The 18083-nt window shown below is 35.9% G+C and overlaps 1 protein-coding gene across 3 annotated transcripts; it reads right to left on the bottom strand.

Annotated features, from left to right (window-relative positions):
- Positions 1-1626: 1626 nt before the first annotated feature.
- LOC9315702 (TSL-kinase interacting protein 1) lies at positions 1627-6158 on the bottom strand. Of its 3 annotated transcripts, XM_021028920.1 has the most exons (14): positions 5977-6158; positions 5392-5555; positions 5196-5278; positions 5056-5103; positions 4846-4955; positions 4339-4423; positions 3959-4238; positions 3656-3766; positions 3403-3557; positions 3087-3325; positions 2324-2990; positions 2203-2246; positions 2118-2154; positions 1627-2042 (listed from the first exon to the last, which is right to left on the bottom strand). In XM_021028920.1, the coding sequence occupies exons 2-14, from the start codon at positions 5531-5533 to the stop codon at positions 1866-1868; spliced, it is 2178 nt and encodes a 725-aa protein (XP_020884579.1). In that variant the 5' UTR covers positions 5534-5555; positions 5977-6158; the 3' UTR covers positions 1627-1865. The 3 variants fall into 3 exon arrangements, with proteins under 3 accessions (XP_020884579.1, XP_020884578.1, XP_002879635.1); XM_021028919.1 differs by having other exon boundaries at positions 2118-2246; positions 5977-6157; XM_002879589.2 differs by having other exon boundaries at positions 2118-2246; positions 3656-3763; positions 5977-6156.
- Between the last annotated feature and the right edge of the window lie 11925 nt (positions 6159-18083).

Below are 18083 nucleotides of genomic sequence, written 5' to 3'. Positions count from 1 at the left end.
TTAACAATCAAACCAGCTCCTTAATACGAGTTTCCAATCGATGATCAGCAAGTCCGTTCCAATGTTTTCAAATATACAATAAAATTTCCTATTATTAACAAACTAATTAAAAGAATCATACAAGAATATCATAAAATCATTCATGAAAATCTTATTAACTAAAGAAAAAAAACAAAATAAATTTTGGTGTCTAAGTAGACTTTATTGCTAAAATAAAACAACTTAAAACCTAGAAACAGTCTTTTTTTTTTTTCCAATCATTTACGATAGCTATAAATTTCAAAAGTTAGAGTCCTTTAAAAGCCAGTCATGAATGATATGATACTATTGACATCCATAAATACTAGATTCATATAATAACCTATTACACAAACCTTGTAAATTTAGGTTTTCTTGATTTATGCATTTAGGTTGTGAATGTATTTAGAACTCGAATATGCCTCTATACATAAAGATTCCGTATGATATTGATATGTGTAATTGTGTTATAATATATTGATTGTCTATAAAATATGTCGTGACAACAGAAGCCGTCAAATTTGATTTTGAAGAAAATGAAGATGTTTAGTCGAAAAAGAAGATGAAGTTGAATATTCAAGGGAGGGCACGTAGAGACTGTCTCTTCGTGTACGAAACTCGACGTGATGTGAAAGAGTGGACCAGTGTAAAGCGGTGTATGACAACACTAAAGCACATTTGTCATTTTATGACAACTTGGCTTACATCATTGTTGTATGGGACTCATTATTGAGACTTGACTCTTGAGAGCATATCCTGCGTAACAAAAAATGTTAAAATCATTACCATACGAATTTGCTTTAAATCTTAAATTAACTTCTTCTTTTTTTGCTGATATTGATGGTTTTCTTTACAATAAAAAAAAAATAATTGATTTGAAAGTTACTAGAATTCAAGTTCTTTCATAACCATTTTTAATCATGGTTGGACATGGTAAAAAAAAAATGGTTAGACATGGTCAATAGGTTTCTTTTAACTGGGATGAAACCCGATTTTTTTGTAGGTCTCAGAAATTAGTAATGGTTTTTTTTTTTTAGTAATGGTTTCAAACTGAGATTCCTCCGGTTAAAAATTCGTGGTGTTACTGAAAACCGAAAAAGGATCAGGTTAAGAGTTAAAAGAAGGAATTTACTCGTACTACCCAACAAAGAATGGTTTTCCTGCTGGAAATCAACATGGTTTGGTTTAGTTAACCAAATTGAGTTTTAAATGAAATTAACTTTACTTAAAGTGGAGAGTGTAGTGTGATGTTTAGCTTTCTGACTTACACTAATCATTGAGAATGAGAAAACTGGATGTTGGGGAATGTTTTCATGTAGAGAATAGAAGAGAAAACCAATTTGAACACATATGATCAAGACAACAATCAAACTTAGTTGTAAATGATTTTTTTTTACTTTAAATAAAGAGTCTATAAATCATGAAAAGTAAAAGTTTGGAATCTTTTTTCGGGTAGAATATTAAAATGAGAGATAGACCAGTCCTATAATGCTTAATCAAGAAGAGAATTCGATGAGAAAGTTAAATTTTACTCAAACTCTTAAAAGAACTTAGGATATTCATCGACATTCTTATTTGTCATGGATCTTCTATAAACAAAAGAACAAAAAAAAAAACGGCATGATAGCCAAATAAACATATGTAAATTAACAGTAAAGTGTACACAGAGAAACATGTATCAACACAGAAGAATGTGTGAAAGGAAGAGTTAAAAACTTACATCAGATTTTTGTACAGTGAAGCTATCAGTTGGTGATAAAAGTTTCTTTTTTTCAAAAGGCAAGAAGTCACTTTCTTTTTCAACTATCAACATTTGGACCCCATGCTGCTTTAGCTTTGGTTCCATTTCAGACCATGTTAGACTTGTCCTTCTTATTGTCGAACCCAAAGAGCGAGCAGTTCTGAAACGCATCAAGGCTGGTCGCTATCAGACGGCTCAAACCTCCGAGGCTCTCACTTAGGATCAAATCCTCTGTATACTTTGAAGATCTAATGTCTAAATCCAGTGGTCCTAACGAGTCGGGCTGCAAAGAGGAAACAAGTGTTGTTGAATATATGGCTTTTCAATATGGGAATAAGATGAGATTTCTAAAATTTACCCAATATACATCCGCAAGTCCACAAGGGGTCTTCCCAGGAGAATCCATCGTTTGAGGGTCTGTTGGACCCTCTTCCATTGGATCTCCATGGTCAGGAGGGTTACAAGACCCCTCATCGCCGGATAAAACCTAATAGAAAGTATTGAATCAGATGGTTTAGTTTTGTAAATAATTGTGGAAGTGGAGTTTGAGACTGATATAGTTACCTCCACCAATTGTGAAGGCTCTCCATTTACTCTGTGAGAAGCAACACTAGCCAACTCGGTGGAATCTGCGAGACGATTCTTTTGGAAAGAGAAGGCATCACGTGTTTCTTCATCATCCCATAGAGAGGAAGAGCCAGAGGTCAGCGGTAGTAGAGCACTTGGCTTGTTCTGGTGTCTTAGTATATGAGCAGCAATTGCAGCATCAAAAGAGTCAGAGGCAAATGGGACATCTCGAAGGAGGTAATGTGAACCCTCGGTGGCAGGTGGATCCACACCATCACTATCTATGTCATCAGGCACTTCAGAAAGTAGATCACCTATACTTATGTTAGTAAGACTATCAGCCCATTCTCCTGCTGATTGTGCATTACCACTGCTCAAATGCTCAAGTGGAGTAATAGTTGTTGAAGCAGCTTCATAATCATCTCTAGATTCTGCGGGATGATCATGGATTTCACCAGAGGCACATACTAAACCCTGGCTGGGTTCTACAGATGTCGCTTGTTCGGCAGTTGAATGCACAGACAAGGGTCCTGATTCAGTAAGGAGCATGTTGACCTCGTTCACCCCATCCACATTCATGTCATCCTCGAGTGAAGGGCAAGGATCTGAAGTTGGAACTTGAGAAATAATAGAACCTGATGCATCATGGACAAACCAACCATACCTGCAAATACATATAAGTAAATTAATTTTGATTTATCTTGTATGATAATTTGACGGGAAGAAACCTGCAAGAGACTAGGAAAATATGAGAGCAAACCTTAAGCGGAAAACCGAGGGACTTCCAACCATTGAATGCACTTCTGCTGCGCTTAGAAAAGAATCATGGGTCCACCTCTGATGGCACGTTACAGTTTCTTTTCGTGCATTGTAAGGAAATAGCAGTAGCTCTCCAGTCGCACAACTGGCGCTTCCCCATTTACGATTGAGATGTTCCAGTACAGATGATATCTTCTTGCGATTACTAAGAGTAAGTTCAAGATGCGGATTGTGCTTATCCTGTTAACAGATCAAGCTCCATTTCATGACTCCAAAAATTATTGCACCAATCAGTATAATTCCTATTTGAAGCTTACCATTTCCAAGGATCTTCGAGTACATTCATCAATCGGGAACAGCTGAAGTTTCAGCTTGGCAGAAAACTGCATATTGGTGTCACTGAGAAGAATGTCACCAGATGAGCATAGAGAAAGTGGAGACTTTCCGGTTAAATATCTTGAGGGACCTAATTCTAAGATAAAAGGAGAACCTCATTCAGAATTGCACATGTTAGTCCTCAAAAACATACATCTACGAAAATGAAATATCATCCAATACTAGCAAGTAAACCTGTTTGATCATCCATATCTTTGTCAATTGATGTTCGTTCCAAATGCTCTGCAGCATCAGCAACCAGAGAGACCCCATCTATTGCAGCTTTTTCCCATTTTCTATAACCTGCTGAAAGAGGAAGAGCTGCTTAGAGTCACGTAAGAACCTGGAACTACATCAAGATTTTAAATAGCAACTTATAATCTAATGATTAAAAGTAGATAATGTCCAAATTTGTATGAACACAGAAAACACACAATATGGGACTGAGAAAAAACTGCCTATCTAACAAGCATGCATAAAAACTAGCAAAGAAAGAACCTTGTTTTCGCCGTTGCCTTCCACCTCTCCCAAAGGCTGTATCTTCTTTTTCCTCGCCAAGGATGACACCTAAGCTTTCACCATGTTTGGTAGATGCTCTTCCAGGCCCTAGCTTTTTAACATTTTGGCCGTCGGAGAGAATAAGTTTAAATGGACGATTATCCAATCCTCTTTCTCTGCTATGACTTGAGATGTTTCCAAGGGAAGCAGAAGATAAATTTTCTCCCTGGCAAGCCCGTTTTCTTATGCTCTTTCTGCGGTCTTTCAGCAATTGATGTTCCTTCATGCAAAAGGGTTTCTTAGACAATAGTTTGTAAACAATTCCTGGACAAATCCAAGATGGTTTTGAGTTAAAACGAAATTCGCATTTGCCAACTCACCAAGGCCTCTATAAATAGCTTGAATCTCCGGGGTTTGAGGTGAAGTTTTGAAGCTTTGCAGCTATACTTTTCCAGTAAAGACCACCTGCAAGACACATGAAAAAGCATGTTTACGTCAGACAGAAGAGCTGAATGATTATTAAGATCATGTCATCTAGGAGAATGAAAAAAGGTATGATGCCTGAGACATAGGTCAGTTGCTACTATCTGATCATGTATGAGGTTGCTGGCAGATATTATCAAAGCACAAGAAGAAACAAGAAACCTTTACCTAAACATTATATTGTCACTAACAGGAAATGCAGAGCCAATACTACAGAAGATATTTAAGGCCAATAGAACCCTTAACTGAATGTGACCTTGCCTACTTAATACTCATACCATGATAAAACTTGTTATCTAGAAAATTTCCCGGAGAGTAATGTCCATCACTTGTTTACAGTAATGTAACAATCTACAAGACCAGCACAAAGCATAGCAGAAAAGAAATGTATATATATCAAGTACCATCGTAGCATTGCAGCATTTGTGTCCTTTGGGTTCTTAGCATCAAGGCTCAGTTCCGGGCCCAAAAGTTTGTTCATACGCCTCACTAAACGATAATAGTAATGCCTAACCTGCAAATCACAAAATGTTTCCACAACCATAAGAAACTAAAAGCAAACACCAGCAAGAGCAAGTGAAGAGAAAACAAACCCAAAGTTAAAGGCAACCAACCTGGTCCTTGTTTTTGCTTTGGACACGAGAAGTAATCTTCTCAAAATTCTGCAAAAACCAACACAAAGAGAACATTCACACACATAACAACAAAGATAAAAAGAAGAAGCAAACTCATTCAACTTCAAGAATTGATATACCTTTCCAACTTGGCGAAGCGCAGTGAAGAAGCTTTCCTCTTCTTGATGCGTCCAAGCAGCCCATTGTCTAGTCGGCTTTTTAGCTGCACTCCAAATGATACATAGCATTACCAAAACATCGCAGTTTCCATCAAGAAAGTCGACTCAACTAAAAAAAGAAGCATACAAGCACAACTTCTAAATCAATGCAACATACCAGGAAACTGAGCAACAGTGATAGAAGCAGAAGAGAGTAAATTGGGGTTGCTGTTCTGGTTTGATAAACGGCCCTCACCGTTAGGACCTTCGGGTTTCAGCTCGGCTTGCATTTCGCAATAATGTGCAAACTGTTTAAGCATCCATGCTTTTGATTTCAACTTCCTACAAATCATAGCAATGAATTCAACCATTAATATAAAAATCCCCCAAAAAAATGGCTAAACTCAGAACGAATGTGGATACATTACACAACGATCATCAACTAAAATCACAAGAAATTTAGCAACCGACAGAATTTTACATTCATAACACAAATTTAAAAAAACCCTAATTTCGAAGAACAAACAAATTCATCTTCAAAAAACCCTACAAATTAATTTCACCAGATCACAACAAAACACCCAATTTGACTCAATTCAATACCCTAATTTAGCTAAATCGACATATATACAATTAAATCTCATAAGGGAAGACGAAAATTTGAAAAATTAAGAACTAGGGTTACTAAATACATACTCGATATTTTGAAATGAAATTAAAAAAAAATAAGTTTGACCCAATAAAAAAACACGAAAAATAATACCTGAGAAAGATGAAAAGCGTGAGAAATGGAATAGAGCCTGAGATTGAAGAACAGGAGTCGAGAATTTAGGGTAAATCGAACGAAATTGAAGCCGAAGATATTTTTCCGATGAACATCTACGGTTGAACCAAGAGAGAGAGAAAAATAAATTTTATTTTTTCTTGTTTTACATTCACATAAAATTTTAAAAAAGAAAAATAAAAATAAAAAGGAATGTAATTAATTAGTTACTTTGTTATCTAAGATGTGAAAATAAATTTTTGTAATGGTGGGTTACCAAATATTTTAATGAAATATATTCTTGTGATTAAATGAGTTTTTTTTTTACTTTTCGAAAGAATCAATCAAACATATTAAATTATTTATGAACAAAAGAGAGATAGATATGAAATTATTAAACTTTTATTTTATCTTTTAATCAAGTAAAGTTGAATAAGCCAGTTGCCTTCGTCACGCTAAGTATTATTTAAAGTGAAATTAAATAGATTAGGGAAATTCGGAAATTTTACTTATTAATGGAGGTATCTTTTCCAACAATTTCATGAAAATGAAAAGAATTTCTATTATTTTGCCTCTTTAAAAAGCAAAAAAAAAAAAAAAATTAGTTGAATCGTAATGCACGTGGCTCGGGTTGGCATCTGGCAAGTCGCATGATGAAGATAAAGCGTTTAGAAGTTAAAACGCCAAAATAATGTTTGAAACTTGTGGTTTGTGTTGGATATAGTCTCAGGCCCTGGTCTGATCCAATAAATAAATGCATGGGCTTTTCTTTAGTCCAATACTAATCTTTTCTTCTGTCAACGATCCAATCTTTCAGATGAGCAACTCTTTTTCATAAAACAAGCCTTGTCCACACTTTGAAGGAAGAGAGAGGGTTCAAATTTAGATCTTTGAAGCACATATGGTATCGATAGCTCTACTAGTTGATGTTTTTGGGATCTTTTTGAAAGAAAATATGACAAAGTTTTGGGTTCGTATCCTACGAGTAGCCAAGAATGGACTTATTTATCTAGCTATATATAGTCTCTGGCCTAAGAAAAATCACAAAGAACAGAGCCGGTTTATCTAACTTGAATTTTGATCTCACGGTTCAATTTCTATAGGGTAGCCAATGAGTATAATCTATGCACGTAGAGCATTAATGGATAATTGACTTGTAGTCCTTTTTGGTTTAAAGTTGACTTATCGTTCGTTAAAAAGGATGAGTTCAAAGAATGGAGAAAGTCAGAAGTCGGAGTTACGATACGATGAATTAACATGACTATGGGCTTTTTTTTTCATCATTTCATGCTCAAATTGTTTGACAAAATCAATTTGTTACGCGAAGCGTAGAGATTTGACCTGAAACTATTTTGCATGGAATATTATAATATACTTTTCTTATTAACTTTGTACAAGAGGTTTCCCCACGTACGGGTGTCTTTTTATTATATAGATTATAGAACTTGCATGTCTTGACCCAATTGTTATCCCTACGGCGATAAGTTAAGATTTCACGTTTAAGTACTTTTTTAATATCCTGTAAATAAAGCATAATTTACCAAAATGTATAAGTTATATACGCATCGATCACTTCTTGTTTTGGCCTTTTGGGTTTTCGCATAAAATCTTTGACATGGTGGGTTTGTATAATCAAGCACTTGACCATCTTCAGATTAGTTCGTATCTGACCCGGACACTATATATTGCTTTGTATATTTGCAAGACAATACTTTCTTGTATGAATATGAAAGTAGTTGTAAATTGAATGGCTGAAGCCAGGTCAAACATGTTCTAAATGTGGACCAACCTATAGTCAAGGACATGCTTTTAAATATGTTTCATCCATGATAACTAAAGTTTTTACACGATATATAATAAAAATTATCAAAATCATATTGAGTTATAATAACATTTCAAAAAAATTCGAGGTAAAATTTTCTGACCGACTCTCAATAGTATCTAAACTTAGGTTTTGAAAACTGAAGCTGTGTTTTTCTTACTACTGTTTTAGACTTTCAAGATGTCAAGCTCAATCGTTAGTCGTTACTACATCAAAATATGAAGTTTATCAGTTAGTAATAAATGATAATAGAATTATTTTGTCACCTCCTACACTCAAACTCGTACAAATTATACTGTATATTATATGGAAAAAAAATGAAAAACGTCAGGATCGGCTTGTCCCAAACCATTATGATTGATTGATGAAGATGCATCATCTCTCACGCATATATATAAGTCAAACCAGCAGATTCCAAATCCAAACCCTTTTCAGATTCGCGACATAAACCCGGCGCCAACAGGCCCAACACCATACAACATCAATGATCTCATGCTTTATACATATCATGAGTGGTACCGTACAATAATGTCTTATGTCTAGTATTACTGTAGCTTTTGGTGAACACTTGAATAATTGTAAAACCAATAAATAGCAAAATAGACTTATAAGTTTGATGACATTTGCATAATCGACAAACATAATTCATTGTTACCTTTTGTCAACAGCTATTTTTGTTGGCAAAAAAGAATTTAATTAATTTGACTGAATCACAAAAATATAGCCAATGAATAGTAGTAACTATTTTAATGACTGTTACGGACTACATACAAAATATACGAATAAACTTATTTGTTCAATCCATATATTTGAACTATCATAATCATTTGAAATCATATAAACTGATAGTTATCATTTTTTGTTTGTAAGTACCATTTCATTGTTGGCAAAAACAAAAGACTACCATTTCATTTTAGCTATGTTACGTTTGCTTAAATTATGTAATACTAACCACACTCATTTATTCCACTTGTTTCTGATGTTTCACACATAACTGTTGATAATTATAGATTTGTGGTGCGTATAACAGTATCCACGTGGCAATATCACAATAAAATAAATTAAAGAGATAAAAAGAGGTCCACTAATTTGCAACCACAAAATAGATATCCGCCATTTTTTGCATTTATAAAATTGCTAAGTTTCTTGTATTTTCTGCTGCCAGATCCACTTTCATGAAGGAGACATGAGGTGGGCATTGATTGGATTTTGCAACCTATCACCTAATTGATATTATCACAATTGTTTGTTTAATTCTTGTCAATATATAGTCATAGTGAGCAATGACATAACATCTTAGGTGGATTCCCATTTTGATCAAATATAGATTATTTGATAGTATTATGTATTTAGTACCGTTTCTCTGATATTAATTGTTAGTATCAGAAAATTCCAAATATGTTTCTAGGTAAAGAAACACCTTTTTGAAATTTGAGGCTAAATCAAGTTTTATAATCTAAATAAACAAGAAAAAAAAGGTTTTATAATCCAAGATGACGAAAATACATCGAGGATTGGTAATCTTGACTAGCGTTTGAGAGAATTAACTGACAAAACTTTGATTTTTTTTCTTTCTCAAATATGACTATAGTATTTGTACTATTCAAATATCATTAAATTTTTTTTCAAAGACAAAATTAAAATGTCATTGATAGATGAATAACAAAAAGCTGAAATAATAAAAAAGCTAAATGAAATTAATAAGCTGCTGATCTATAGTATGCTCTATTTAGCTAAATAGTCGAATGCAAAAGAAATATAATAATTTAGTATTACTAGCATATCTATAATAATATCCAAAGTTTATATATATATATATATATATAATATCCAAAGTTTATATAGATATATATATATATATATATACATGTATTATATCTAAAGTTGAATGCACGTTTCAATAATTTGTGTCATCCATTTTGTAGTAATTATGAAACTATGATAGGATTTAGTATAGAAAGTGTCTATTTACGTGGTAGCAAGATGTAAATCGATATTATCAATATCCATTTTATAGTAATTATGAAACTATGATAGAAAGTGTCTATTTAAATGGTAGCAAGATAAATAGGTATTATCAATCTTACAAATCTCTCAATCAAGCTAAAATGTTACTAGCCGTTGAATTCTCAACTAGATTATTGACACGATACTATTATATCTGTGGTCAAATAGGATTTTAAAGCTTAATATCATCTTCGTAACCAACGATAAAAGATAGAAGACGTTTGGTTTATTCGATATTCGTTAGCCCCAAATGATAAAACTTCTTTACTTTATTTGTGTTGTCACTTTCTTATTATATTTCCACTAGGCACTAGCTTACATCGTTACGTGAGACAACATATTTGGGTCATATGGAAAAAAAGTTTGAGGGGAAATCACTTTGGCAACACGTCTTTCACAAAAACAAAAACAAAAAAAAAAGAAGAAGAAATTGGCAACACGTACATGTACACATGCAATTATTTGCCTCTCGTGTAGATGAGTTCTACGCTATCCACAACGTAGTTTGATTATTCTTTATGATTAAATTATTATGTACATATATATTATAATTCGATATGATTTTTATTACAGTATATGAAGATTTGTGAATATGAAGGAGTTAACAGAGACTTAACAATGTTAATTGTATAATAACAGCACCGTTAACTATTGTATAGCTCATCTATAAATACCCTTGTATAGCTTAACATCAGATTAATGAGAATTGCATATAGTTTTATGACTTCTAATAATTTTAAATACAAAAGTTTGTAATAAGTGGATTAATGGGGTATAGAGGATATATTTATACTTCCATAAATAAACCTCAAAATAGGGTGTGCGTGTTTGATTTATCAGCATCATCAAATGATTGATTTATTGCATGATTTTAAGAAAGAATAATGTCGTATACATAAAATACTCATAACCAAAAATCAAAGTTAAGTACATATAGAAAAATACAAAGAAAAGAAGATTAGAGTGACGAAAATAGAAAGTGATGGAATTATTATCAACATGATTTTATTGTAAACAGTTTTGTCTTTGTGCGGCAGTCCAGAAGAAATATACGTACCTAAAGAAAGTCACTTTTTTTTTCCCTATTAAGATTTTTTTTTTTTTTTTTTTGAACTAATCCCTATTAAGATTAAGTCACCATTAATCATGCTAATTCTTGTAGTTATATATAATGTCTTTATGTATATGACAATAATGCCAACTATACGTCTACACGTACAGAGAATGCAAACAAATGCTATATGTTAAAAACACTTGCGTAACTGTGCAACTAACAATTTCATTTCCGCATATATATAATACACGAAGATGGTTACGTAGTCTCTGTTTAAAATTAATAAATGTGTTCATATATATAAGTAAATCCGTTTACATGTTTAATTTTCGACAAACATCCGTACGTGTATTTAACCGATTCCTATGATTTTTGGATATTCTTTTTTTGTTTGTTTTTTTGAAAATCTAGGTTCGACAACATGTTTAAGATCCTGCAGAAGGAGATGAAAACACTACGACCGTTGGTTGGTTAGTATTTAGTATTTATGGATACTAGAAGGTGATGATGATGACAATCATACAAAGTATGCTCCAAAAAATCCACGGCAGAGCCGCAGAGGAAATAAAATTCCTAAGTTATAAAACCAAGATTAAAGTTACCAAATCAAACAACTGTTTTAATACTTGAGCAAAAGTTATATATAATCTAAACCTTTTCCAAACAAAAAAAGTCATATATGATCTTCCCTGAAGTTGCTTCTAATCCTAATCAACTTAAGCTAATTCAAAGGTGCATGTTGGCATTGGGAATTAAAAAAATCTTGGCTTATCTTGAATATGGTTATAGTTAGCTTTTCCATCAATATATTATCATTGTTTTTGCATTAATATTTACAAGCTTTCGTAAAGGAATCAATCAACAAAAATAGTAGTAATAGATTTCTTAACAAAAAAGTTATAAGAAAAATATATCATATTAAATATTAAAAATAGATTTCTTAACCCATAAATAATCCATATTGAATCGCCAAGAATAACGATAGTTCTACTTCTACCAAAATTATCCGTCTTGAGAGATTATTGCTACTATATTTGCTTCATCATTTGACATTATTTTTTGTTACTTGTTTGCTGACACTACAATTAAAGTTAAGTAGTGTATTATTTAATAATTAAAAGAACTAACTAAAACAGGAACGGTGTTACACGTAGGAACCTGATGGCTCCATCTCGACTTCAAAATTTTACCGAACTTGCTATTTGTATTCCACATTTATGTTTGACCCCTAAGATGTTTAGGAGTATGATACTAGCAGAATTTGTAAAAGCTTTTAGAGAATCAAACATTGATGCTCAGAAATTGATAAACTGATGAGAGTAAAAACATAAAAGTGTAGGAAGAATTATAATAGACTCTAATAAGAATAATTGTACAAAATACAATCTCTTATATAGAAATGAGATCAATCTAAGTTTTCTAATCTAAAATAAATATAAATAGAAATAATATAATTAGTGATAATGTTAAACATCCTAAACTTAAGATATAATAATTTCTAGATCCTTCTCGATCTTCATAATTTCCATAATCTTAGGTCTTTTCATATCGACCGTCGATCTCGGTCAATCTCCGGTTCTCCCAATACCCTCCGACAAGCTCATACGTGGTAACACGTGTGAGACTGGACAAGTCCTCAGAATAGCGGCTTTTATACCCGGCCGTCGGGTCATCATCGACGTTTATACCCGATCGTAGGGTTCAAACGGCTACAATACCCAGCCATTAGGTTATCGACGTTTATATCCGATTGTAGGGTTCAAGTAGGAAAATAACACCCGCGATTGCGAGGTTCAGATGTAGCTCGCGTGATTGCGAGGTTCGGGTGTAGCTCGCGATGGCGAGACTAGAAAAAAAAACAACTCACGAGGGCGAGAAGTTTAATCAAAAGGAGATGTCAAACTTGCGAGGGAGAAAAAAACATCATTGTTACCGAAACTGAACGAAACCACTAGATTCATGTTTATGATCAAGTGTCTTGTTCTTCAAGAAACTAGCAACTTTGCTAGAAAATCATTCTGGTCAATCAATGTCCGGAATAAACACTTGAAAATCCACCAAGAGGAGAGGATCATGTCTTTTTTTTTTTTTTTTTTTTTTTTTTAGTAATAGCGGAAGCAAACAAAACCTTAACCCATAGGAATAGGATCAAAGCTCTGATACCATGATAAACTGATGAAAGTAAAAACACAAAAGTGTATTAAAAATTAGAATAGACTCTCATAAGAATAATTGTACAAAATACAATTTCTTATACAGAGATAAGATCAATCTAATTAGTTTTCCTAATATAAGATAAATATAAATAGAAATAATATAATTAGAGATAATGTTAAACTTCCTAAACTTAAGATATAATAATCTAGATCCTTCTTAATCTTCATTGTTGGTGTCGGATCCCGCACCAGAAGTACGAGACCAACCAAAGATTGCCACGTAGTCAAGCGGGTGGCCCATAAAAGATGAAGCCCATTGGGCCCATGAACCGAGGGGACGGTCGAAGTGGTTGTCACCACTTCGAGAGTCCGAAGTGACTGCACTGAGATGTGAGTTCGGTGTAGAAGACGCGGGTAGGTCGGTTCAAGGACACTTGGGCCAAAAGAGGCGAGGCCCATGAAGATCAGAGTCAACTCAAATTCGAACGTTGAACATTAAAGCCGAAGAATCAAAACGGACATATTTAAGAAGGAATAATTGTACTTAATTATCCATTTTAATGTCGCTTATCTATGTATAAATATAGAGGCCAATGGCCATGTAAAGGGGATCTTCCTCTCAAGAGAGAAATACTATAGCAATTTTCATATCAATTTTCAAGTTCTTACGTATCCATTTTTTGTCCCTCAAGAATAATCTTTCCCACTTAACAAAATACTTGAGTGTGCGAATCCGACATCCACATTTTGGCGCCGCCTGTGGGGACATCAGGATTCTTGAGTGGTCAGATTTCTTCTTTTCTACATTTCCGAAGATAAGCGACAATGTCCGGAGGAGACGCCGTTGAAACATCATTGGCCGAAACCCTCAAAGCTATGCAGCAAACCATGTCGGACATATCACAAAAGTTCTCGGATGTGGAGAAGGCCGTCGATACGTTGCAAACATCCCAGGTATCTCTTAGCCAAAACGTCAATAATATACAAACTCGTGTTCGCTCTTTAAGTGCAGGAAACCCGGTGGGAACCCGGAGAGGGATATTCAACTCGCCAAGTTCCGCTGCACGAAATGAAACCAGCGGACAAACAACTCCCGGTGCTACAAATAATGTAGCTCAGACGTCGGAAGAAGAGACGCAGCTCGGGGATGAAGAACAACTTGCAGCTCAGTACGAGCAGGAGAACCTCGACCAGTTCGAGACCATGAAGAAGGTTAGCCAGGAATTAAAAGAAATGAAATCAAAATTTCATCAGGCTACAAGTTCGGAGCCAGACATCAATCGAGTCATTGAAGAAGCAAGGCGAACCCCTTTTATCCCGCGAATTGCAAGTTTGAGGATCAAAGATTCTCGGAAGCTCAAGTTGGACCCTTACAGCGGATTGGAGGATCCAAAAAGCTATCTTGCAGCCTTTCTGATCGCTGCAGGAAGAGTCGAGTTGGATGAAGCTGATGAGGACGCAGGCTATTGCAAGCTGTTTTCGGAGAATCTATGTGGCCAAGCTCTAATGTGGTTCACCCAATTAGAGCCGGGTTCGATCAGCAATTTCGACGAACTGTCAGCCGTGTTCTTAAAGCAATACTCTATCCTTATGGATAAAAGCGTTTCGGATGCCGATCTTTGGAACTTAACGCAAGGATCTAATGAGTCACTTCGAGTTTTCATCACCAAATTCAAAGGAGTGCTATCAAAACTCCCAAGAATCTCACAGCAATCAGCTTTATCTGCCCTACGAAAAGGATTGCGACATGATTCAAGGTTTAAAGAAGACTTAATACTTCATAAACCAGATACAATTCAGGATGCACTCTTCCGTGCAAATAATTGGATGGAGGTAGAAGACGAAAAAGAAAGTTTTGCCAAACGGAATAAACAAGAAAAGCCGGCAGTCACCGTCCCTACCAAGAAGTTCGAGCCTAAAGAGAGCAAAGGACCAAGGAAGTTTGGGTCGCAACCCTTCAGCAATTCCGTCGAGAAGCAATTCCAAGGGAAAGGAAGATCAAACACTTGGGTCCGTGACGAAAGTCTATATTGCGACATTCATAAAGTAACCGGACATTTAACCAAGGATTGCAGCGTTCTTAAAAAGCACCTCGCAGAGCTTTGGGCTAGTGGCGATCTTTCTAAATTCGATATAAAAGATATTGTGAAGGAATACCACGAAGCAAAGGAAAACTCCAAAGATCAAGATTCCAAAAGACCAAGGTTATCCAACGAGGAAGAACCGAGAAGTTCGAAGGGGAGGATCAACGTGATTCTAGGAGGTTCTAGATTTTGCGGAGATTCAATAAGTTCCATCAAAAAACATTGACGAAATGTCTTACTCAAAGCAAGCTTGATTGAAGAAATTGATTTTCAAGGTGCTTCAATATCATTTAACGAAGAAGAAACGCGGCATCTCGAAAGACCGCATGACGATGCTCTAGTCATTACTCTTGACGTCGCAAACTTCGAAGTATCAAGGATCCTTATAGATACAGGCAGTTCGGTCGACTTGATCTTTTTAAGTACTCTAGAAAAAATGGGAATCAGCCGAGGAGACATAGTAGGACCCCCATCTCCGTTAGTTGCATTCACAAGCGAGTCAGCCATGTCTCTCGGAACAATCAAGCTACCGGTCCTTGCCAAGAAGGTATCGAAGATCGTGGACTTCGTTGTCTTCGATAAGCCCGCTGCTTACAACATCATCCTCGGGACTCCCTGGATTTATCGGATGAAAGCAGTCCCCTCTACATATCATCAATGTATCAAATTTCCAACATCAAATGGGGTGGAAACAATTCGGGGAGATCAAGAAGCTTCACGGACTTGTTACTTAGCTAGCCACCGTATGAAGATTCAATAGCAATTAACGAAGCCCGCAAAAGAAGGACTAAAAACAAAATTTCCTAGTGGGCAGAAGAAAGAGGATGTAGTAGTCGAAGTGGTACTGGAAGAAGACAAGCCGGACCGGAAAATTAGAATTGGAGCAACTTTGACTGGCCAAATAAAAGAAGCTTTGATCGAACTCTTAAGGAAAAACAAAGCATCATTTGCATGGTCAGCAGCGGACATGCCGGGCATAAATCCGAGTATAATTTGTCATGAACTAAACGTAGATCCAAGCTTCAAACCGGTGAAACAAAAAAGAAGAAAGCTTGGAGTGGAGCGGGCAAAAATAGTAAACGACGAAGTGGATAAACTCTTGAAGATAGGGTCCATAAGAGAAGTGTAATATCCAGAGTGGGTAGCAAACACTGTAGTTGTCAAGAAAAAGAATGGGAAAGATAGGGTTTGCATCGACTTTACAGACCTAAATAAAGCATGTCCCAAAGATAGTTTCCCGCTCCCGCATATAGATCGACTTGTAGAGTCCACCGCTGGAAATGAGCTGTTAACGTTCATGGACGCCTTCTCGGGTTATAATCAGATAATGATGAACCCCGATGATCAAGAAAAGACGTCATTTATCACAGATAGAGGTATCTACTGTTACGAGGTAATGCCTTTTGGTTTGAAAAATGCAGGAGCGACTTACCAACGGTTGGTGAACAAAATGTTTCACAATCACCTCGGGAAGACTATGGAAGTCTACATAGATGATATGTTGGTTAAATCGTTGAAGAAAGAAGATCATGTCAAACATTTGGAGGAATGTTTTGATATTCTCAATAAATATCAAATGAAGCTGAACCCGGCGAAGTGCACATTTGGAGTCCCATCCGGAGAATTTCTTGGCTATATCGTGACAGAAAGAGGGATTGAAGCCAATCCAAATCAAATTAATGCCTTTCTGAACATGCCATCTCCAAGAAACTTCAAAGAAGTACAACGGTTGACTGGGCGGATTGCGGCTTTGAACCGTTTTATCTCGAGGTCAACAGATAAGTCGTTGCCTTTCTACCAAATTCTAAAAGGGAACAAAGGATTCCTTTGGGATGAGAAGTGTGAAGAAGCTTTTGGGCAGCTTAAGGCATACTTAACCACTCCACCTGTACTGTCCAAACCGGAAGTAGATGAAAAACTTTACTTGTACGTATCAGTTTCAAACCACGCGGTTAGTGGAGTCTTGGTTTGGGAAGACCGTGGGGAGCAGAAACCAATTTACTACGTGAGCAAGTCAATGACGGATCCAGAAACCAGATACACAATGATGGAGAAACTCGCACTCGCGGTGGTAACTTCAGCTCGGAAGCTGCGTCCATATTTTCAATCTCATCCGGTTGAAGTATTAACTAACCAACCACTCCGAACAATACTTCATAGTCCAAGTCAGTCTGGACGTTTGGCGAAATGGGCGGTGGAATTAAGCGAGTATGACATAGAGTTCAAAAGCCGGATCAGTATGAAGGCTCAGGTCTTAGCAGACTTCCTGACCGAACTACCAATACCTGGAACGATAGAGCAACCGGAGAACCAAACTTGGAAATTATACGTAGACGGGTCTTCAACAAAACAAGGATCCGGAGTGGGAATCAAGTTGGAATCTCCAACATCGGAAATTCTAGAACAGTCATTCCGATTGTTATTCAATGCCTCCAACAACGAGGCAGAATACGAAGCCCTTATTGCCGGACTTCGACTAGCACAAGGAGTTGGAGCTAAGGAAATATTGGCTTATTGCGATTCGCAATTAGTAGTTAACCAATTTAATGGAGACTATGAGGCTAAAGATTCAAGAATGGAAGCATACCTCGAAGTGGTGAAGGATCTATCTAAAAATTTCTCGAAATTTGAATTAATCCGTATACCTCGGGGAGAGAATACAACTGCAGATGCACTTGCCGCATTGGCGTCAACATCAGATCCTGAGTTAAAGAGAGTTATTCCAGTAGAATGCATCTCGGAGCGAAGCATTCAAGACAGCAAGGAAACCTTCGTCGTTACAAGGTCTCGAGCAGCGGCACGTGACCGTGGCGAACCAGAGATCGAACCGCCACCCAATAAACGAAGAAAGTCAAAGGGATCAAATACATCTAACAAGGAACCCGTTGTCCTAGCTGAAGAAATGATTCCAGAAACAATGTTAGAAACCGAGCCATTACTCGAGGAGAATATTCTTGAGCCAAACGAACATCCCGAACCAGAGC

Source organism: Arabidopsis lyrata, assembly GCF_000004255.2.
Source record: "Arabidopsis lyrata subsp. lyrata unplaced genomic scaffold ARALYscaffold_4, whole genome shotgun sequence".
NCBI lineage: Eukaryota > Viridiplantae > Streptophyta > Magnoliopsida > Brassicales > Brassicaceae > Arabidopsis > Arabidopsis lyrata.
Note: the sequence above shows the minus strand (reverse complement) of the source record. Positions and strands in the feature narration are given on the sequence as shown.

Bases quoted from the DNA above. Each gene is read 5' to 3' on its own strand.
- LOC9315702 (XM_021028919.1), bottom strand. From the start codon at position 5,533: ATGCTTAAACAGTTTGCACATTATTGCGAAATGCAAGCCGAGCTGAAA. The intron at 5,279-5,391 runs GTATGTTGCATT...TTTGGAGTGCAG, and splicing joins CACTGTTGCTCAGTTTCCTG to CTAAAAAGCCGACTAGACAA. The intron at 5,104-5,195 runs GTATATCAATTC...TGGTTTTTGCAG, and splicing joins CGCTTCGCCAAGTTGGAAAG to AATTTTGAGAAGATTACTTC.